Source organism: Mobula birostris, chromosome 6, assembly GCF_030028105.1.
Source record: "Mobula birostris isolate sMobBir1 chromosome 6, sMobBir1.hap1, whole genome shotgun sequence".
Classification (NCBI taxonomy): Eukaryota; Metazoa; Chordata; class Chondrichthyes; order Myliobatiformes; family Myliobatidae; genus Mobula; species Mobula birostris.
Window position 1 is genome coordinate 459,328 of NC_092375.1, and position 23,009 is coordinate 482,336.

At 43.1% G+C, this 23,009-nt stretch overlaps 1 protein-coding gene across 3 annotated transcripts in view; it reads right to left on the reverse strand.

Moving 5' to 3' along the window:
• The window catches only part of wdr4 (WD repeat domain 4), a 65,688-nt gene that overhangs the window by 11,584 nt on the left and 31,095 nt on the right, over positions 1 to 23,009 (reverse strand). For all 3 annotated transcript variants that reach the window (XR_011886237.1, XM_072259788.1, XM_072259789.1), the window contains exons 5-9: positions 14,698 to 14,810; positions 13,726 to 13,786; positions 11,691 to 11,780; positions 11,507 to 11,574; positions 4,183 to 4,357 (exon numbers count right to left, since the gene is read on the reverse strand). Coding sequence is in view for 2 of the 3 variants with exons in the window: in XM_072259788.1 (XP_072115889.1) it covers positions 4,183 to 4,357; positions 11,507 to 11,574; positions 11,691 to 11,780; positions 13,726 to 13,786; positions 14,698 to 14,810 (507 nt within the window). In the remaining variant the exon portion in view is untranslated. The remainder of the gene's footprint in view (positions 1 to 4,182; positions 4,358 to 11,506; positions 11,575 to 11,690; positions 11,781 to 13,725; positions 13,787 to 14,697; positions 14,811 to 23,009) is intronic.

Genomic DNA, 23,009 nt, shown 5'->3' on the forward strand with positions numbered 1-23,009 from the left:
AATCCTGTCTTCCCACTAATTTTTGCTTCCTTGTATGCCCTCTCCTTTGCTTTAACTTTGGCTTTGACTTCTCTTGTCAACCACGGTTGCATCCTTTTTCCATTCGAAAATGTCTTCTTTTTTGGAATATACCTGTCTTGCACCTTCCTCACTTCTCGCATAAACTCCAGCCACTGCTGCTCTGCTGTCTTTCTCGCCAGTGTCCCTTTCCAGTCAACTTTGGCCAGTTCCTCTCTCATGCCACTGTAATTTCCTTTGCATTATAACTATGACATGCAATGTAGAAACAGTTGTACCTCAGGACCCTTATAAATCTCTCCCCTCTCACTTTAACATAGAAACACAGAAAACATACGGCAAAATACAGGCCCTTCAGCCCACAAAGCTGTGCTGAACATGTCCCTACCTTAGAACTACCCAGGTTTTACCCATAGTCCTCTATTTTTCTAAGCTCCATGTAGCCATCCAGGAGTCTCTTAAAAGACCCTGTCGTTTCTGCCTTCACCGCCACCGCCGGCAGTCCATTCCACGCACTAACCACTCTCTACATAAAAAAAAACTTTCCTTGACATCTCCTCTTTACCTACTTCCAAGCTCCTTAAAACTATGCCCTCTCGTGCTAGCCATTTCAGCCCTGGGGAAAAGCCTCTGGCTATCCACATGATCAATGCCTCTCATTATCTTATACACCTCTATCAGGTCACCTCTCATCCTCTGTCACTCCAAGGAGAAAAAGCCAAGTTCACTCAACCTATTCTCATAAGGCATGCTCCCCAATCCAGGCAACATCCTTGTAAATCTACTCTACACCCTTTCTATGGTTTCCACGTCCTTTCTGTAGTGAGGCAACCTGAACTGAGCACAGTACTCTAAGTGGGGTCTGACCAGGGTCCTCTATAGCTGCAACGTTACCTCTCCACTCTTAAACTCAAGCCCACGATTGATGAAGGCCAGTGCATCATATGCCTTCTTAACCACGGAGTTAACCTGCATAGCAGCTTTGAGTGTCCTATGGACTCAGACCCCAAGATCTCTCTGATCCTCCACACTGCCAAGAGTCTTACCATTAATGCTATACTCTGCCATCATATTTGACCTACCAAAATGAATCACCTCACATTCATCTGGGTTGAACTCCACCTGCCACTTCTCAGCCCAGTTTTGCATCCTATCAATGTCCCGTTGTAACTTCTGACAGCCCTCCACACTATCCATAACACCCCCAACCTTTGTGTCATCAGCAAATTTACTAACCCATCCCTCCACTTCCTCATCCAGGTCATTTATAAAAATCACAGAGAGTAGGGGTCCCAGAACAGATCCCTGAGGCACACCACTGGTCACAGACTTCCATGCAGAATATGACCCGTCTACAACCACTCGTTGCCTTCTGTTGCCAAGCCAGTTCTGCATCCACAAAGCAATGTCCCCTTGGATCCCATAACTCCTTATTTCCTCAATAAGCCTTGCATGGGGTACCTTATCAAATGCCTTGCTGAAATCCGTATACACTACATTTACTGCTCTGCCTTCATCGATGTGTTTAGTCACATCCTCAAAAAATTCAATCTGGCTGATAAGGCATGACCTGCCTTTGACAAAGCCATACTGACTATTCCTAATCATATTATGCCTCTCCAAATGTTCATAAATTCTGCCTCTCAGGATCTTCTCCATCAACTTACCAGCCACTGAAGTAAGACTCACTGGCCTATAATTTCCTGGGCTCTCCCTACTACCTTTCTTGAATAAGGGAACAACATCTGCAACCCTCCAATCCTCCTGAACCTCTCCTGTCCTCATTGATGATGCAAAGATCATTGCCAGAGGCTCAGCAATCTCCTCCCTCGCTTCCCACAGTAGCCTGGGGTACATCCCGTCCGGTCCCAGTGACTTATCCAACTTGATTCTTTCCAAAAGCTCCAGCACATCCTCTTAATATCTACATTCTCAAGCTTTTCAGTCCACTGCAAGTCATCCCTACAATCGCCAAGATCCTTTTCCATAGTGAATACTGAAGCAAAGTATTCATTAAGTACCTCCGCTATTTCCTCCAGTTCCATACACACTTTTCCACTGTCACACTTGATTGATCCTATTCGCTCACGTCTTATCCTCTTGCTCTTCACATACTTGTAGAATGCCTTGGGGTTTTCCTTAATCCTGTCCGCCAATGCCTTCTCATGGACCCTTCTGGCTCTCCTAATTTCATTTTTAAGCTCCTTCCTGCTGGCCTTATAATCTTCTAGATCCTTATCGTTACCTAGTTTTTTGAACCTTTCGTGTGCTCTTTACTTCTTGACTAGATTTACAACAGCCTTTGTACACCATGGTTCCTGTACCCTACCATTCTTTCCATGTCTCATTGGAACGTACCTATTCAGACACCCACGCAAATATCCCCTGAACATTTGCCATATTTCTTCCGTACGTTTTCGAGAACATCTGTTTCCGATTTATGCTTCCAAGTTCCTGCTTGCTAGCCTCATATTTCCTCTTACTCCTAAGAAACATTTCCCTAACTTGTCTGTTCCTATCCCTCTCCAATGCGATGGTAAAGGAGATAGAATTGTGATCACTATCTCCAAAATGCTCTCCCACTGAGAGATCTGACACCTGACCAGGTCCATTTCCCAATACCAGATCAAGTACAGCCTCTCCTCTTGTACGCTTATCTACATATTTTGTCAAGAAACCTTCCTGAACACACCTAACAAACTCTACCCCATCTAAACCCCTCATTCTATGGAGATGCCAATCAATATTTGGGAAATTACAATCTCCCACCACAACAACCCTGTTATTATTCTTCCTTTCCAGGATCTGTCTCCATATCTGCTCCTCAATGTCCCTGTTACTATTGGATGGTCTATAAAATAACACCCATTAGAGTTATTGACCCCCTTCCTGTTTCTAACTTCCACCCACAGAAACTCAGTAGACAACTCTTCTATGACTTCCTCCTTTTCTGCAGCCGTGACACCATCTCTGATCAACAGTGCCACAACCCCACCTCTTTTGCCTCCCTCCCTGTCCTTTCAGAAACATCTAAAGCCTGGCCCTTGAAGTAGCCATTCCTGCCCCTGCACCACTCAAGTCTCTGTAATGGCCACAACATCATAGGTCCAAGTGCTGATCCACGCTCTAAGCTCATCGGCTTTATTCATGATACTCCTTGCATTAAAATAGACACATCTCAAACTATCGGACTGAGCGTGTCCCTTCTCTATCACCTGCCTATCCTCCCTCTCCTGCCTATGTTGCCTGGGCAGGGTGAAAAGCATTTTCGAGGATGCTTCTCACCCTAACCATGGACTTTTTACTCTTCTCCCATCCGGTAGGCGCTACAGGAGCCTCCGCTTCCATACCAGCAGGCACAGGAAGAGCTTCTTCCCTGAGGCTGTGACCCTGCTGAACCTCACATCACAGCGCTAAGCAGTATTGCACCCATATTGTACTGTCTCAGTACTTTTATATTTATGTGCTGTAGCACTTACTTTTTATTCACAGTTATTTTGTAAATAACACTATTCTTTGCACTTCTGGTCAGATGCTAACTGCATTTCATTGGCTTTGTATCTGTACTCGGCACAATGACAATAAAGTTGAATCTAATCTAATCTAACCTTATCTTCTGCTGTGTCTCCAAACTGTCTCTATTTGTGAGCCAACCTCCCTTTCCTCTGTCACTTCAGTTTGATTCCCACCCCCCAGCAATTCTAGTTTAGATTATGAAGACACGCAGTCCTCTATGAATGGATGTTTGAATTCTCATGCACTCCATAACTGGCACCTACTAAATCACATATCTCCACCCACCGGCCTGACCTTCTCCTTACCATTGTCCCAACTTCCACTCACCTGCAACCCCATCTTTACCTTCTCCTCACTTGCACCCCCACCTTCCCCTCAACTGCAAACCCATCTTCACCTTCCCCTCACCTGAACCTCCACCCACCGCTCCTACCTTCCCCTCAGTTGCACCAACACCCACTGCTCCCACCTGAATCCTCATCGCACACAACTTCCCCTCGCACCACCACCCATTGCCCCCACCTTTCTCTCACCAGCACCTCCACCTTCCCCTCACCAACATCCTCACCCCACACACTTCCCCTCACCACCACCCATCGCCCCCACCTTTCTCTCACCTGCACCTCATCGCACACAACTACCCCTTACCTGCCAGTGGCCCTCCTGTGGTTGATACACAACCACCATTTCTCCATCCAAGATCCAGAGACGTGATATATCATCAAACGCTATATCCCAGGCTCGTTGTCTCACTGTGATTGTATGCAGGTGATTCAGTTTCTGAGCTACAGCATCCAACTTGAAGATGTGTACTGAGGAGAAGCTGACAAGTACAGAAAACATAGCAACACCAAACAGAAAGAGTAGTTTCCCATGTACTGCCTCTTCAAACACTCAACAAATACAGGCAACCCTGCATGAGAGTTTCAAAAAATTCATAGCACTTAAAAGGGCAGGACCTCCAGGGTTGTGATCTCAAGATTGCAACTAATGCCACAGGCTAGTAAGGCCAGAAGTAGGAAGATTGTAGTTTAATATGTGCTAAGGAGTTAGTGTAGGAGGGAGGCATAAGATTTTTGGATCACTGGGCTCTCTTCCAGGGAAGTTGAGACCTGTAAAGAAGGGACAGTTTACACCTGAACTGGAGGGGGACTAATATCCTAGCAAGAAGGTTTGTTAATGCTGCACGGTGGGATTTAAATGAGAGTTGCAGTGGGATGGGAACCAGAGTGCCAGAACAGTTAGTGGAGAGGTTGTGGAGACAGATGTTGGTGAGACCTCAAAGTTAGGAATCAAAGGTTGAGCCTGGTGCGACTAGTGTCCTAAGTGGCGTATATTTCAATGCAAGAAGTATCGTAGGAAAGGCACATGTGCTCAGGGCAAGGATCAACCCCTGAAATTATGACATTGCAGCCAAGCCATTAGTGGAACTTGGTTGCAAGAAGGGCAGGACTGGCAGCTCAACATACCAGGGTTCTGTTTTAGACATGACAGAGTGTTACTAGTCAGGGAAAATGTCAAGGCAGTGCTCCGTCAGGATAGACTGGAGAACTCACCAAGTGAGGAATTATGGGTGGAACTGAGAAATAAAAAAGATAAAGAACAAGTTAATGGGGCTATACTACAGACCACTCAACAGTTCTACAGATCAAGAGGAACAAATTTGTAGCGCGATCGCAAGAAACATAAGGTTGTAAGAAAGATGATTTTTAATTTCTACATATTGACTGGGATTTCTGTACTCTAAAAGGACGAAATGGGATCGGGTTTGTCAAATGTGTTAGGGAAGTTTCGTTAATCAGTACACAGAAGTCCCAATCAGATTAGAGAGTGAGACAGAGTGTGTATAGGGGAACACTGTGCATCATGTAAACATAATGCCATTAGTTTTAAAGAAAATATGCAAAAAGATAGATCTGGTCCGTGGGTTAAGATTCTAAATTGGAGAAAGACCAATTTTGATGGTATCAGACATGATCTGGCAAGTGTGGATTGGGACAAGCTGTTTTCTGGCAAAGGTGTACTTGGTAAATGGGAGGACTTCAAAAGTGAAATTTTGAGAGCATAGAGCCGGTACGTGTCTGTCAGAATCGAAGGTAAAGGTGACAAGTGTATGGGACCTTGGTTTTCAAGAGATATTGAGGCTCTGATTAAGAGAAAAAACAGGAGGTGCATAGCAAGTAGGAACAAAAGAGGTACTTATGGAGTATAAGAAATGTAAGAAAACACTTAAGAAAGAACTCAGGAGGGCTAAAAGAAAGCATGAAGTTGCCCTAGCAGACAAGGTGAAGGAGAATCCTAAGGGATTCTACAGGTGTGTTCAGAGCAGAAAGATTGCAAATGACAAAACTGGTCCTCTGGAAGATCAGATTGGTAATCCATGTCTGGAGCCAAAACAGATGAGAGAGATCTTAAATAATTATTTTACATATGTATTTACTCAGGAGTCTAGAGAAGCAAGGAGAAGCGGCAACAATTTCATGACCCCGATATAGATTACAGACAGAGGTGCGTGCTGTCCTGAGGCAAATCAAAATGGATAAATCTGCAGGGCCTGACAAGGAGTTCACTCAGACCCTACGGTGAAGAAATTGCTGGCGCCCTAGCAAAGATATTTAAATCAGCCTTAGTGACAGGAAAGGTACCAGAGGATTGGAGGATAGCCAATGTTGTTCTGTTGTTGAAAAAAGGTTCTAAACAGAAACCAGGAAATTATAGGCCAGTGAGCCCAACATCAGTTCGGGAAACGTTATTGGAATGTATTCTAAGGGACCGGATATATAAGTATTTGGATAGACACGGACTGATTAAGGATAATCAGCGTGTTTTGTGCTATCATATCTAACCAATCTTAGAAAGTTTTTTTGAGGAAGTTACCAAGAAAGTTGATGAAGGTAAGGCAATAGATGTTGTCTACAAGGCGTTTGACAAGGTCCCACATAGGAGGTTGGTCAAGAAGGTTAAGTCTCTCAGCATTCACTACCAGGTAGTAAATTGGATCAGACAATGGCTTTGTCAGAGAAGCCAGAGTGGTAGTATGTGGTTGCCTCTCTGACCAATAGCCCATGACTAGTATGCTGCTGGGATTGGTGCTGGGTCCTTTGTTGTTTGTCCATAAGACATAGGAGCAGAATTAGGCCATCTATTCAATCATGGCTGATCATTTTTTCTTCTCCTCCTCAGACTTCCCAGCCTTCTCCCTGTAACCTTACATACCATGTCCAATCAAGAACCTATCAATCACTGCCTTAAATACACCCAACGAGCTGGCCTCCACAGCTGCACCTGGCAACAAATTCCACAAATTCACCGCCCTTTGACTAAGGAAATTTCTCTGCATCTCGCCTCTCTATACCGAGGCTGTGCCCTCTTGTCTTAGACTCTCCCACTATGGAAAACATCCTTTCCACATCTACTCTGTCTAGACCTTTGAACATTCGAAAGGTTTCAATGAGATCCCCCCCACATCCTTCTAAATTCCAGCAAGTACAGACCCAGAGCCATCAAATGCTCCTCGTACGACAACCCTTTCATTCCTGTAATCATCCTTGTGAACCTCCTCTGGACCCTCTCCAATGCCAGCACATCTTTTCTAAAATGGGGGGCCCAAAACTGTTCACAATACTCAAGGTGAGGCCTCACCAGTGACTTATAAAGCCTCAGCATCACATCCTTGCTCTTGTATTCTAGACTTCTTGAAATTAATGCTAACATGGCATTTGCCTTCCTCACCACCGACTCAACTTGCAATTTAACATTTAGGGTGTTCTGCACAAGGATTCCTAAGTCCCTTTGCATCTTAGATCTTTGGATTTTCTCCCCATTTAGAAAATAATCCACACATTTATTTCTACTACCAAAGTGCATGACTATGCATTTTCCAACATTGTATTTCATTTGCCACTTTCTTGCCCATTCTCCTAATCTGTCTAAGTCTTTCTGCAGCCTACCTGTTTCCTCAACATTACCTGCCCTTCCACCAATCTTCATATCATCTGCAAACTTGGCAACAAAACCATCTATTCCATCATTTAAATACAGCATAAAAAGAAGTGGTCCCAACACCAACCCCTGCAGAGCACCATTAGTCACTGGCAGCCAACCAGAAAAGAATCCTTTTATTTCCATGCGCTGTCTCCTACCAATCAGCCAATACTCTAACCATGTGAGTAACTTTCCTGGAATACCATGGGCTCATAACTTGGTAAGCAGCTTCATGTGTGGCAAAAGCCTTCTGAAAGTCCAAATGTACAACATCCACTGCATCCCCCTTATCTATCCTATGTGTAATCTCCTCAAAGAATTCCAACAATCTCGCCAGGCAGGATTTTCCCTGAAGGAAACCATGCTGACTTTGTACTATCTTGTGTCTTCTGTATCAAGGATCTAGATAATAATATGGTTAACTGGATCAGCAAATTTGCGAATAACACCAGGATTGGGGGTGCAGTAGACAGCAAGGAAGGATATCGTTGCTTGCTGTGGGATCTGGTTCAGCTGGAAAAATGGCAAGTAATGCAGACAAGTGCAAGGATTTGCACCAGTAGGACCAATTAGAATAGATCTTACACAGGAATTACAGCTCCATAATTCATTGAAAGTGGAGTCACTGGTAGATAAAGTATTTGGCACATGGCAGAAGTCAATGTATTGAGTACAGGAGATGAGATGTCATGTTGAAGTTGTACAAGATGTTGGTGAGGCCTAATTGGGAATATTGTGTGCAGTTTTGGTCACTTACCTAGAGGAAAGATATAAACAAGTTTGAAAGGGTACAAAGAAAATTTACAAGGATGTTGCCGGGTCTAGAAGACCCAAGTTATAAAGAAAGATTGAATAGGTTAGGACTGTATTCCTTAGAACGTAGAAGATTGAAAGGAGATTTGATAGAGGGGTATAGATAGGGTAAACGCAAACAAACTTTTTACACTGAGGTTGGCTGGGACTACAACCAGATGTCATGGGTTAAGGGTGAATGAAAGGTGAAAAATTTAGGGGAACATGAGGGGAAATTTCTTCACCCACCAGAGAGTTGAGAGAGTGTGGAATGAGCTGCCAGCACAAGTGGTGCATGAGTGCTCGATTCCAAAATTTAAGAGAAATGTGGATAGGCACATGGATGGCTGTGGTCCCAGTGCTGGTCGATGGGAGAAAAATAGAGTGGTATGTGCTAGGGAAATTCTAGGCAGTTTCTAGAGTAGGTTAGAGTAGGCACAACATTGTGGGCCGAAGGGCCTGTAATGTGTTGTAGGCTGGTAGCGCAGTGGCATCAGCGCTGGACTTCGGGGCGAGAGGTCCCGAGTTCGAATCCAGCCGGCTCCCTTGCACGTCCCCCATCCATGCTAGCAACTCGACCTCGTAAAAGAAGTACTAATAGTGTCGAGGTCTTCATCGATGATGATGGACGAACCTTATAATGTGCGGTAGATTTCTATGTTCTACATTAGGCAGTTTCAATGGTTTTGGCATGGACTTGTTGGGCTGAATGGCCTGTTTCTGTGCTGTACTTCTTTATGACTGTGACTCACAACCATAATTTAACAGCCTAATCTAAGGCTGTTAAACTCAGGGAAAGCACAAGGCTCGTACGAGAGAAACAACAAATTCTGTCAGTTTCTATTTGGTTACTCAATACCACGCAGAAGTATTATTTTGTATGAATGTGAAATCACTGCATCAACGAGGTTGGCAGAGACAGCTGAATTCCTCCTTTGACATATCTTTTCAGTGTGAGGACACAGGATTAGACAATTCAAGATGAAGTACTGCCGCATTCTTCATCTGACATGGATTAGGAAAGGGTTAGGAAGTGGGATATCTGGGAAAGGGATAGAATTCTAAGTTTATGGGAGAAAGATGGTGCAGGAGGAGTCGGGAATAATGGATTAAAGCACAGTGACTTAGAAGAGGTGGAGTAAAGCTGATGGACTACTTTAAGAAACTGGTCATGGTTCCCCATAATGCAGAGCTTCAGATAAAATGCCTTGCAGATGAAGAATGTGGCTGTGGTCTACATGTAGTTCAGTAGGGCCTTTGGAAGACAGGGTGCTATGGAAACTTAAGTCACATGGGATCCAGGAAAAGTTGTTAATTGCATCCAGAAGTGGCTTTATGTTAAATAGCCGAGGGGGACAATAGAAGTTGTTATCCAGACTGGAGGCTAGTGGCTTTCTCCAGAGCTGGGTGCTGGGTTCATTGTTATTTGGATTCGGATGAGAACATACAAGGTATGGTCAGTAAGTTTGTAGACGAGACTAAAGTAGATGGTGCTGTTGACAGTGAAAATGGTTATCAGGATTTACAGAAGGTTCCTGATCAGCTGGGTAAATGAACCAAGGAGCTGCAAGTGGACTTTAATTCAGATCAGTGCGAGGTGTTACATTTTGGAAAGACGAATCAGGATAGGGCAAATATTAGGGCCCTGGAGAGTTTTGCAGAAGACAGGAGCATAGGAATACAAGTACATCTTTCCCTGAAAGTGGTGTTGCAGATAGACATGGTGGTGAAGAGACTTTTGGCATGCTGGCCTTCACTCAGGGCACAGAGTGTCGAATTTGGGAAATTACGCTGGCACACTATTGGTACAGGCATGGTGCGTTGCAGGGCCTGTCCCCATGCTGTTCTGTTGTATGTACTATTGCACAGAATGGGATTCTTTCCTCCAGGCTGGAAAGAACAGATGTGAATTTTCTCCACACCAGCGTGATAAATATTTGGAACCCTAGTCACTTGAGTTTCTACAAAATATCAATCAATAGGTTTCTACAAGGCACTCAGTGATGTGTACATTGTACAGGAAAATAGCACCAAGGAGGAAGACCAACCATGATCTAAACTAGGGATGGTCAACCTATGGGGCATGCGGCAAAAGTGGGACATTGAATGGTTAGAAGTGGCACCCCAGTGTTAATAATAAAAAAAGTAAGCCTACTCATGCAAAAAGTATTAACTAAAAACCAATTTGTAGAAAAAAAAATCTATAACAGGAATTCAAGTAGCTTAGAGCTAGAAATGGGTTTTACTGAGAATAAATCTAAAACTTAGCAATTATTTTTAGCGATTTTATTATATTGTGCACATCTTTTGGCGAATGTTATTTTCTTTCATATTAATCTGTTTTCAATTTTTAAAAAATGGTCAATGAGTTAAACTAGGAAAGAAGGACTTTTGTTAAGAAGTCGTTCCATAACTGTTCAATACACGTCTGATCCTGAGGCGCCAGGCGTCTGCGCCAGCGGTGCATTGCAGGTTTTTGCCAGTCAGTTTACAATTGACACTCGTGCCCTACAGAATTGTGCTTTGTTCGTCCTTTGTGAACATTTGTAGTTTTGTACTTTTTCGAAAATTAAGCCTTGTTTTTACATTCAGTTACCCATCACAGTGCAAAAGAAAATGAGCAAAAGAAAAGCAGAAAGTGATAGTAACCGTGAATTCAATGAACAGTGGGAAAATGAGTTCTTATTTATAGCGGGTCCTTCAGGAAAACCATTGTGCATTGTTTGTGAAAACACTTTCTCACATAATAGAAGACATGACACTATAAAACACAACATCAGACTGAAATAGAAGGAAAACTGAAGCTAGTGCTTTGGTCTGAGTTACTGAAAGAATATGTGATTAAGAAAAAGGAAGAAATCAAAAGACGACAAAATATATTTGTTAGAAGTCTCATTAAGGTAAGTAATGTTTATCTTGTTTTTATATTAAATCAATATATCATGTAAAAACGTCTATATTAACATATTTTTACAAGAATTGAATGGGGGTACAAGAGTTGTATGAGACACATCTGAACTCGTGCGTGAAAAAATTGACGCATGGAATGTAGAAGGTTCGCCACCCCAGATCTAAACCAATGGGAGAACAGCATCAAAAGGGCAAATGGTCTCTAAACCAATTGGAGAATGGCATCAAAAGGACTGATGGTCTACTGTTGCTTCCATTCTTTCTGAATTATACAAGTTACACTTACTCATCACAAAGAACAGCAAAGTTATCTCCCTGTTTGCAATGGACGATCCGTACCACAGCACACCTGGCCTGCAATTCAAACATAGGTCATTGGCTATGACTCAGCACAGTAATACTGCCAACACTCCTGCAGACCCCAATGAATGACATGGACACTTTCCAGGACCACTCCGGAGACTACTCACCTTCTGGCATCCTGAAGCTTGAATTTCACTCATCTTAAAGCAATCTAGCTCCATCCCACTTTGGTATTCCCAGAGCCTGATTGTGCCATCCTAGAGATAGGGAAACAGGACAATTAAAACCAACATTCCCAATGTACAATGCTCCATCTAACATTATTCTGATCAACAAGTTTTCAGCCTATTGCTGCTGCACCTTGAACCCTGGAGCTATCCACGTCATCTCCCACTCCTCACTACAGCAGATGACTATCATTCATACTGGTGGTGTGGTGTGCCATAGGAATCAGTGCTGGGTCCATTACTGGTTGTTATCTATATCAACGATCTGGGTAATAATGTGGTAAACTAGGTCAGCAAATTTGCAAATGATGCCAAGATTAGAGGTGTAGTAGGCAGCAAGAAAGACTATCAAAATTTGCAGTGGGATCCGGACCAGCTGGAAAAATGACAGATGGAATTTAATGCAGACAAGTGTAAGGTGTTGCACTCTGGGAGGACAAACCAGGGTAGGTCTTACACAATGAACGGTAGGGTACTGGGTATGAAAGAACAGAGGGACCTGGGATTAAATTCCTTAAAAGCATTGTCCCAGTAAATAAGGTCATAAAGAGAACTTCTGGCACATTTGCTTTCATAAATCAGAGTAATGCATACAAAAGTTAGGATGTTATTTTGAAGCTATGAACTGGAGGTCATAGATTTAGGATGAAAGGTGAAATATTTAAGGGGAACACACACAAAATGCTGGAGGAACTCAGAAGGTCATGGAAATGAATAAACAGTTGACATTTCAGGCCGAGCCCCTTCATCAGGACTGGAAAGGAACAGGAAGATGCCAGAATAAAAAGGTGGGGGAGGGGAGGGGGAAAGGAGGACTAGCTAGAAGGTGATAGATGAAGCCAGGGGGCTGGAAAAAGAACCTTACAAGGACAGAGAGCAGACCATGAGAGAAAGGGAAGGAGCAGGGGCACCAAGGGGAAATGAAAGGCAGCTGAGACCAGAGTGGGGAATAGAAGAGGGAAAGCAGAGGGACAAAGAAAAAAAATGAAAAATAAAACTGGAAGGAGAAATCGATTTTTGTGTCACCAGGTTGGAGGGTGCCTAGACACTCAATGAGGTGGCCTCACCATGGTAAAAGAGCAGCCAGGGATCAATATGTCAGAATTGGAATGGGGATAGGAATTAAAATTGATGGCCACTAAGAAATTCCACTATTTAAGGGGTTAGGGTTATCCCACGCATGGGTTGTGTGGGATAGCTGCCAGAAGAAGTGGTTGATAATGGTTTTGATTGCAATTTTTAAGAGAAGTCTGGATGGGTATGTGGATGGGAGATGGGAGGAGGTTGAAGGGATAATGGTCCAGGTGCAGTTAGATGGGACTGGTAGACGATGTCAGTATGGCCTAGGTGGTTACAAATGGCCTATTTCTGTGCTGTACTTTCTGCTTCAATAATCCATTATCTCCATTATTTCCATTATCATGCTTACCTCCCCTTCCTGTCTCTGCTAGTCATGTTCGTAATTTACTGACCATGGAGACTTGACACTTACCATTTATCATTTCACCTTTCAGCCCCTTGTTTCCCTGTTTCTTCCCTCCGCTACTCAGGCTTCTTTCTCCACAATATTCAATCTATTCACAAGTCATTAATCAGTTTCCCTCCCCAGATGCCCCTTGACCCACTACTTACTTCCAACATTTTCTGATTTTTATATCTGGTACTTAACATCTAGAGCAGGTGTCCCAACCTCATTTAAGCCATGGATCTCCACCATTAATGGGGGGGGGGGTCTGTAGCCCCAAGTCTACTGCATTTTACAGTCATTAGATTATGTTCAATCCCTGATCATTCGTCACAATGTAAAAGAGATAACGTCCCTCTTTAATAGCATCCTTTCCATTCTGGAACAAATCTTATTTTTTCCCCACAGCAACTTAGCATCTACTGGCTCCCAGTCAGGCAGTTCTAGATTCAGTACTGTACTGTAAACATCACTACATCAGAAACGACAACATAAAAGGTATGTTCCTACCCCAGAGCCAGACAAGAGCAGCTGGGGGTAATTTGGTGGAATGCAGAGTTCACTAACAAACCTGTGGAAACAGACAAGGTTGGTATATTAATTCATAGTTTAAAAAAGCATCAGTCATTACCACTGACATCTCATTCCATAACAACCTGCCCTCCCTCACATTAAACTTGTACCCTCTAGTTTCAAACGCCTCCCACCCAAGGAAAAGGATACTAAACCTTTGTCCCACATAATCTTCTAAACTCCTACAAGAAAGAACACTCAACCTACGCAATCTTCCTTTAGCCACAGCTCTCCATTTCAGACATGCCAGTACTCTTTTGTACACTCTCTATTCTACCACATCCTTTCTGTATCTGAAGTCAAATCAAAAGTTTCCTAGAGTAATCAGAGTCCTATCCTGGAGTCTTTGCAATTGAGGTTAATGTTTCATCAGTCTTCTTGATTACTTGCCATATCTGTATACCTAGTTGTATGTTTCAGATAACATCCCCAACATGTCAGCAACATTCCATGTTTCAGGCCCCATTCACATAAACACTTCATTGGGTCAGATCAGAGGACAGATGATGTAACACATGGAAACAGAGATGAATGGTCTTTTCCCATCCTTAGAATTGCCATGGTCACCTCTAGGCTGGAAACCACAGGAGAAGAGGCACAAGGAACTGGGCTTCTGTTGAAGGAGAATGGGAAGGCAGAGGATTAATGGATGGCATTAAATCTGAACTGTGTTTGGAAAACCAATATTCCTTGTGTTTGTGGTGGACTGCCCAGAGGTCAGCAACTTGAGATTTTTAGGTACTTTGCCAGGGGTCATCAATTAAAAATGAGGAGGGCTCACTGCAGACAGGTATGTTCATAGCTATCCCAGCAACATTAGAGTGTGCCAAGAGACCCAAGCAAAGGCACACCCAGAGGGTGCCGTGTGCTCCCAGTCCATGCACAAGACAGTTACAACTGTGACCATACTCGCGGTGTCCCAAACAAAAGGCCTCAATGGTATACGGCTGCTCCAGTAAACTGACTCGAATCTTCTCATCACGGTCTGCTGTAATCACAAATTGATCCTCTGGACTAACCACCTGTTGGGAGAAGCACAGCAATTACTAGCAGGATTAGAAATCTTATGTTGGACCAATCACAGGTGACAATGAGTCAGTTTACCAGAGGGAGACAGGTTACATAGAACATAGATCATAAAAAGCAACAGCACATTACAGGCTCTTCGGCCCACAATGTTGTGCCAACCACGTAACCTACTCTAGAAACTGCCTAGAATTACCCTACTGCATAGACCTCTGCGTTCCTAAGCTCCTTGTACCTATCTAGGGGTCTCTTAAAAGACTCTATTGTATCTGCCTCTATCACCATCGCTGGCAGTGCATTCCACACACCCAACACTGCGAAAGCTTATCTCTGACATTCCTCCTGTACCTACTTCCAAGCCACTTAAAACTATGCTCCCTTGTGTTAGCCATTTCAGCCCTGGGAAAAAGCCTCTGGCTATCCATATGATCAATGCCTCTCATCACTGTATACACCTCTATCAGGTCATCTCTCATCCTCCATCCTTTTCTCCAAAGAGAAAAGGCCAAGTTCACTCAATCTATTCTCATAAGGCATGCTCTCCAATCCAGGAAACATTCTTGTAAATCTCCTCTGAGCTCTCTCTGGTTACCTGGTTGAATGGTGCTGCAATAACTTCTCACCCAACATCAGCAGAACTAAAGACCTAGTTATTGACTTCAGGAAAAGGAGGGCGGACAAGCACCAGTTTACACTGGGGGGATCAGTGGTGGAGTCAGTAGCGTTAAATTCATATCGTGGAGGAAGCAACATCAGCTGTGCTCCTGGCCCTGTGGCTCAGAAGGGTAAGGAACTAAAGAGGATGGCAGCAGTTATAAGGGACTTCATAGTCAGGGGGACAGACAGGGGATTCTGTGGATGCAAAAAGGAAAAACAGATGGTAGTTTGCCCCCCAGGTACTAGGATCTGAGACGTTTCTGGACGTATCCACAATATTCTGAAAAGGCAGAATGAGCAGCCAGAAGTTGTGGTAGATAATGGTACCAACGACATAGGAAGAAAAAGGGAGGAGATCCTGAAAATAGAATACAGAGAGTGAGAAAGGAAGCTGAGAAACAGGACCTCAAGGGTAGTAATCACAGGATTACAGAGAGGATAGGAGATAGCAGATAAATGCATGACTGAAGAATTGGAGCAGGGAGCAGGAATTCAGATTTCTGGATAAATAGGACCTCTTCTGGGGCAGGTGGGACCTGTACAAAAAGGGACAGGTTGCACTTGAATCTAAGGGGGACAAATATTCTTGCAGACAGATTTACTAGAGCTGTTGGGAGTGGTTTAAACTATTATGGCGGGGGGTGCGAACCAGGATGATAGAGCTGAGGATGAGCCAGAAGTAGTTGATGGGTGTAACATGAATGTAACGAAGGACAAGCCAATGATTGGGTACAAATGCAGACAGAGCAAAGAGTTAAATTGTACCACAGAAGCAAAATTCGAAAGGGTGAAGAATGCAGGACTAAAGGTGCTGTATTTACATGTGTGTAGCATTCGGAATAAGGTGGATGAACTCGTGGCGCAATTAGATATTGGTCAGTATGACAGTTGGGCGTTACTGAGTTGTGGCTGAAAGACCATAAGATATAGGAGAAGAAATAGGCCATTCAGCCCATTGAGCCTGCTCCACCATTCAATCATGGGCTGATCCAATTCTTCCAGTCAACCCCACTCCCAGCCTTCTCCCCATACCCTTTGATGCCCTGGCTAGAACCTATCTATTTCTGCCTTAAATGCACCCAATAACTTAGTCTCCACAGCTACTCATGGCAAAAATTTGCACAGATTTACCACCCTCTGACTAAAGTAATTTCTCTGCATCTCTGTTCAAAATGGACGTCCTTCAATCCTGAAGTCATGCCCTCTTGTCCTAGACTCTCCTGCCATGGGAAATAACTTTGCCTTATCTAATCTGTTCAGGCCTTTTTAACATTCAGTATGCCTCAATGAGATCCCCCCTCATTCTCCTGAACTCCAGGGAATACAGCCTGAACAAATTGGTGGCCATTGCTAAAAAGCTGAGACTTGTTTTAATAAAACGATCTATGAGAAAGCCAGAGATTCAGAGGAAAATAGCTGAGCACTATATAGCTGCGAAGGTGCTTGATGAGGGGGCGTTAGATTTGTTTCCTGAAAGTAAACCAGTTACCCCAAGCTCCAGTTACGGCTGGACCAATTAAGGTTCAACCGAGAGAGACTTAGATTAGAAGCTGCTTAAAAAGACAAACAGAGGCAGTTTGCAGCTGAAGAAGCAGACAAACAGAGGGAAGAAGCAGAAAAACAGAGGGGGCAAATGAAAGACAAAGGAGGTTTGAGTTAGAGGAGTTAGGTAAGCTAGAGCAAAGGGGTCTTGCTTTTGACTCTGCTGAGAAATTTGTGGCCAGTCAGGAAGTTAAATTGGTCCTTCCATTTAATGAAGCTGAGGTTGATAAATACTTCTAGCATTTTGAGAAAGTGGCTCAGAGTCAAAAGTGGCTGAAACAAAGCTGGTCTCTTTTGTTACAGAATGTATTTAGGGGTAAGGCTCAACAAGCTTACTCTGCTTTGTCAATTGGAGATGCAGCTAATTACGAGACAGTGAAACACGCTGTGCTTAAAGCCCATGAATTGATTCCAGAAGCCTATAGGCAAAGGTTTAGAAATTTGAGGAAATCTGTTAACCAGACTTATGTGGAATTTGCTTATGAGAAGTTTGTGTGTTTTGACTACTGGTGCATATCTAAGAATGTGGATTATGATTTTGACAACTTGAAAGAGTTGGTCTTAATTGAAGAATTTAAAAGGTGTGTCGCTGATGACATAAAGACATATTTAGATGAAAAGGATGCTGCCACCCTTTGCAGGAGTCTGAATTAGCAGATGAGAATGCTTTAACCCACAAGGTTACGTTTACCCCGAGTACGAGCTTCAGAAAGAGTAGCACGGATAACCTGGGTAAACCAGAAATTAAATCTGGGGCTAGTGACAAAAGAATGAAGGGAAGCAAGTGAAGGAGAAATATTCTGGTCTTATTTGTTACTATTGTTAAGAAAGTTGGTCAGGTTATGGCTAATTGTTCCATTCTAAAGAAAAAGGAAAAGGAGGCAGTCCCAAATGCTTGTATTCAGCATTGTGAAGCACCTATAAACCCACATTCTGATGAGGCTCAATTAAGAACTGAGAAGTCTGACCGAGTTAAGAAAGGATTCGATCATTTTATGTCAGATGGGTTTGTATCAGTAAAGGAAGGATCAACCCCACTACCAGTGAAAATCCTTCGAGATACTGGGGCTTCTCAGTCACTTGTGTTAGAAAGTGTTCTAAAATTTAGTGATGAGACTGACACTGATGAGGTAAACCTTATCAATGGCATTGAAGGCCACGTTGTTTCGATACCTCTGCACAAGGTAATTCTGAAATCAGGATTAGTTTCAGGACCTGTTAAAATAGGACTCTGGCCCAGTTTACCAATTGATGATGTTTCTTTGTTGTTAGGAAATGACCTAGGAGATGGTAAAGTTGTTCCTGCAGTGCAGCTGACAACTAAGCCAACCACTGATGACCCACAGATGGATTTTAACATTTATCCTTCCTGCGCAGTAACTCGAAGTATGGCTAAGATGTCAGCCAATGCAGATAGTTCTGTGCAGCATGATTCTGCTACCCATGATAGCCAAAATCGGGATTTAGGTTGTGATGACTTGTCAGAGACTTTTCTGCCCTCATTGTTTCACCATGATCCAGTTATTAAATCTGATGAGAAAGATTTATCTTTGTCTAGGAAGGTGTTTATAGCAGAACAGAATCGAGACCCTGAGATTGAAGCTTTAAAAGAACAAGCTCTCTCAGATGATGAGATTAAGAAAGTGCCAGTAGGGTATATCAGGTGGCCATTTTGGTGTGATTAAAACTGTAACAAGATTATGAAAGAATTTTTCTGGCCTGATTTGAGGAAAGATGTTGTGACCTTTTGCCAAACCTGTCACACTTGTCAAGTTGCTGGTAACCCTAATCAGGTCACTCCAGTGGCCTCACTCTGGCCAATACCTGCATTCGGTGAACCTTCTTCTAAAGTTATTGTGGATTGGGTTGGCCCATTGCCAAAGACTAAAGCTGGCCATCAGTATTTGCTAACTATCATGTGCACTGCCCGGCAGCCATACCTCTCAGAAATATCAAAGCTAAAACTGTGTCAAACGCTCTCATAAAGTTTTTTACTTATTTGGTTTGCCTAAAGAAATTCAGTCTGATCAAGGAAGTAATTTTACATCCGGATTATTCCAGCAGGTAGTTTATGAACTGGGAGCTAAACAATTTACGTTGTCTGCATACCATCCGGAATCACAAGAGGCTTTAGAAAGATCTCATTCTACCCTCAAAACAATGATTAAGACATACTGTGTTGAAAATGAAAAGGACTGCGATGAGGGGGTACATTTGCTTTTGTTCACAGTAAGAGAATCAGTACAGGAATCACTGGGCTTTAGCCCCTTTGAACTTGTATTTGGTCATGGAGTGAGGGGTCCCTTGACCTTGTTAGAGGAACAGTGGGTTAATAAAGACTTACATATTAATTTGTTAGACTATGTGCTAACATTCAAGGACAGGCTGTACAAAGTTTGCAAATTAGCAAAACCAAACTTGAAAACATCCCAGAGTGAAATGAAGGTTTGGCATGATCGACAGGCGATAAAGAGAATTTTTAAGCCGGGAGATAAGGTTTTAATACTGTTACCTACAACAGCGGTTCCCAACCACCGGGCTGTAAAGCATGTGCTACCGGGCCATGAGGAAACGATATGAGTCAGCTGCACCTTCCCTCATTCCCTGTCACGCACTGTTGAACTTGAACATAAGGTTGCCAACTGTCCCGTATTTGCCGGGACATCCCATACATTGGGCTAAATTGGTTTGTCCCATACAGGACTGCCCTTGTCCTGTATTTCCTCCGCTAAGGTACAGCGTTCTTATGAAACCTTTCGTGCCGAAATGGCGTGAAGCGAAGAAGCAATTACCATTAATTTATATGGGAAAATTTTTTGACTGTTCCCAGACCCAAAAAGTAACCTACCAAATCATACCAAATAACATATAAAACCAAAAATAAATAACACTAACATATAGTAAAAGCAGGAATGATATGATAAATACACAGCCTATATAAAGTAGAAATAATGTATGTACAGTATAGTCAGGAAGATGAAGGCAAAACCGACTTGTGGGGGAAAAAAATCGGCACATACACGCATGCGCACATCACATGCGCACACAGGTGCCTGCGCAAGGCTTCATGGTCATGGTAGTCTTTCCTGGGGTAAAGTATCCCAGGATTTGACTGCTACTTTTGTCCCTTATTTGGGAGTGAGAAAGTTGGCAACCCTAACTTTAAAAGACATGTTGAGGTGAGTTTAACCCTACTTGAACACCCCCTGCCCCCCCCCCCCCCGGGTCGGCTGGTCACAAGAATATTGTCAATATTAAACCAGTCCGCGGTGCAAATAAGGTTGGGGACCCCTGACCTACAAGTTCAAACCCTCTTCTGGCGAGATTTTTAGGTCCTTATGAGATTGAATCTCAGGTTAGTGAAGTGAATTTCATAATCAAAACACCTGATCATAAACAAAAAACACCGCTTTGTCATATCAATATGATAAAAGCTTATGATGAGAAAATGACCTTTGGTGAGACACATCCAGCAGCTGTGATGGCTGTTGACAGCCGCGGTGAGACTGAAGACCCTGGGAAAGTAATTGTTGATTCTGCTGAGATTCATTTTAAACCAAACATTGTCTCAGTAAGAATAACAAATTCAGCTATTTTAGAAAACATTGATAACAAGTTGGCTCACTTACAACCACAGCAAAGACAACAAATGAAAGGATTAATTTTGAAGTTTAAAAATGTATTTCCTGATGTTCCGAATCTAACCACAGTCACATCACATGATGTAGATGTAGGGAATGCCAAGCCGATTAAACAACACCCCTATCACAGGAATGTGGAAAAATGTAAATCGGCTGAACAAGAAATTGAATACATGCTGAAAAATGGTATTATTCAGCCTTCTAATTCAGATTGGAGTTCACCTTGCGTTATTGTGCCTAAACCTGATGGTATATTAGGTTTTGCACTGATTATAGAAAGGTGAATGCTGTAACAAAAACAGATGCTTATCCCATCCCTAGGGTGGATGATTGCATGGACAAAGTTGGAAAAGCTAAGTTTCTTACAAAGACTGATCTGTTGAAAGAATATTGGTGTGTTCCATTGGCAGATAGAGGTAGAGAAATTTCTGCGTTTGTGACACCTTCTGGGTTGTATGAATACAATGTTCTGCTGTTTGGAATGAAAAATGCTCCAGGAACGTTCCAGAGAATCATTAATTCTGTAATTCGAGGGTTAGAACACACTGATGCCTATATTGATGATTTAGTCACAGGGAATGACACCTGGGGAAGTACATATCTCTGCAGTGGAAGAGTTGTTTGAAAGGCTTTCGAAGGCCAACCTTACAGTTAACTTAGTAAAGAGTGAATCTGGCCATGCCACTGTAACCTATCTTGGTTATGTGGTGGGTCAAGATGAGTTAGCTACTGTTCACGGAAAAGTTCAGGCAATTTCTGAAGTTCCCATTCCAACTGGGAAAAAGGCTCTCTGAAGATTTCTGGAAATGGTTGGATATTATCGTAAGTTTTGTAAGAACTTTGCTGATATTGCTCTTCCTTTGACTAACCTCCTGAGGAAGGGCAAAAATGTTTGTTTAGACAGAACCTTGTCAGGAAGCATTTGATCAGTTAAAAGCCATTTTATGTCATCAACTTGTGCTCCGAGCACCTGATTTTTCGAAGCCATTCTCTATAGCTGTGCATGCCAGTGATGAAGCTGCAGGGGCAGTGTTACTACAAGAGAATAATTGCGATGGGGTTGAACATCCTGTAGCTTACTTTTCAAGGAAATTCAATACCATCAAAGAAATTATTCTACCATAGGGAAAGAATTATTGTCACTTATTCTAGCTTTGCAGCATTTTGATGTTTATGTTTGCCCAGCTCAGAAACCACTTGTGGTTTATACAGATGAGAGTCAGAGAGAGAACGGGGAAGGGAGGAGCGAAACTGGAAAAGGGTAGCAGCTCCAGCTTGTCGAAGCTGGGGATTAGGAACTCTGCTCTACCCACAAGGGTGGGTTGATTATCAATCCAGTGCACATCAAATGTGTGGCTGTCACTTCTTATAATCCATAGGAGTGGATGAATGTTCTGTGAGACCACTCGAAGTTAACCCTTGCCTGGGTATGTTATGTGGTAACAGACAACATTCCTGTGACAGATCGCTCTGGTAGTAATTCATATATGCATTTGGAACGGCTCGAAGGAGGATCTTCGACAACTGACATTTATTAATTACCATTGTGGAACTTGTGGAATTCGACATAATTGCCTTCTCTCTACCCTGGATTACAAATATCTCTCTCCCAACATTCCTTCTGTGGATGAACTGAACTTTCCTACTTTAGCATCTCAACACTCTAAGCTTTGTTTCCCCAAGCTTAACTTAGTTTGGAAGCCATATTACACACATATAAACGTAACACTGCTAACATTTGTTTACAACAGGAATTCTGCAGATGCTGGAAATTCAAGCAACACACATCAAAGTTGCTGGTGAACGCAGCAGGCCAGGCAGCATCTCTAGGAAGAGGTACAGTCCACGTTTCAGGCCGAGACCCTTCGTCAGGACTAACTGAAAGAAGTGTTAGTAAGAGATTTGAAAGTGGGAGGGGGAGATCCAAAATGATAGGAGAAGACAGGAGGGGGAGGGATGGAGCCAAGAGCTGGACAGGTGATTGGCAAAGGGGATATGAGAGGCTCATGGGACAGGAGGTCTGGGGAGAAAGACAAGGGGGGGGGGAACCCAGAGGATGGGCAAGGGGTATAGTCAGAGGGACAGAGGGAGAAAAAGGAGAGTGAGAGAAAGAATGTGTGTATAAAAATAAGTAACGGATGGGGTACGAGGGGGAGGTGGGGCATTAGCGGAAGTTAGAGAAGTCGATGTTCATGCCACCAGGCTGGAGGCCACCCAGATGGAATATAAGGTGTTGTTCCTCCAACCTGAGTGTGGCTTCATCTTTACAGTCGAGGAGGCCGTGGATAGACATGTCAGAATGGGAATGGGATGTGGAATTAAAATGTGTGGCCACTGGGAGACCCTGCTTTCTCT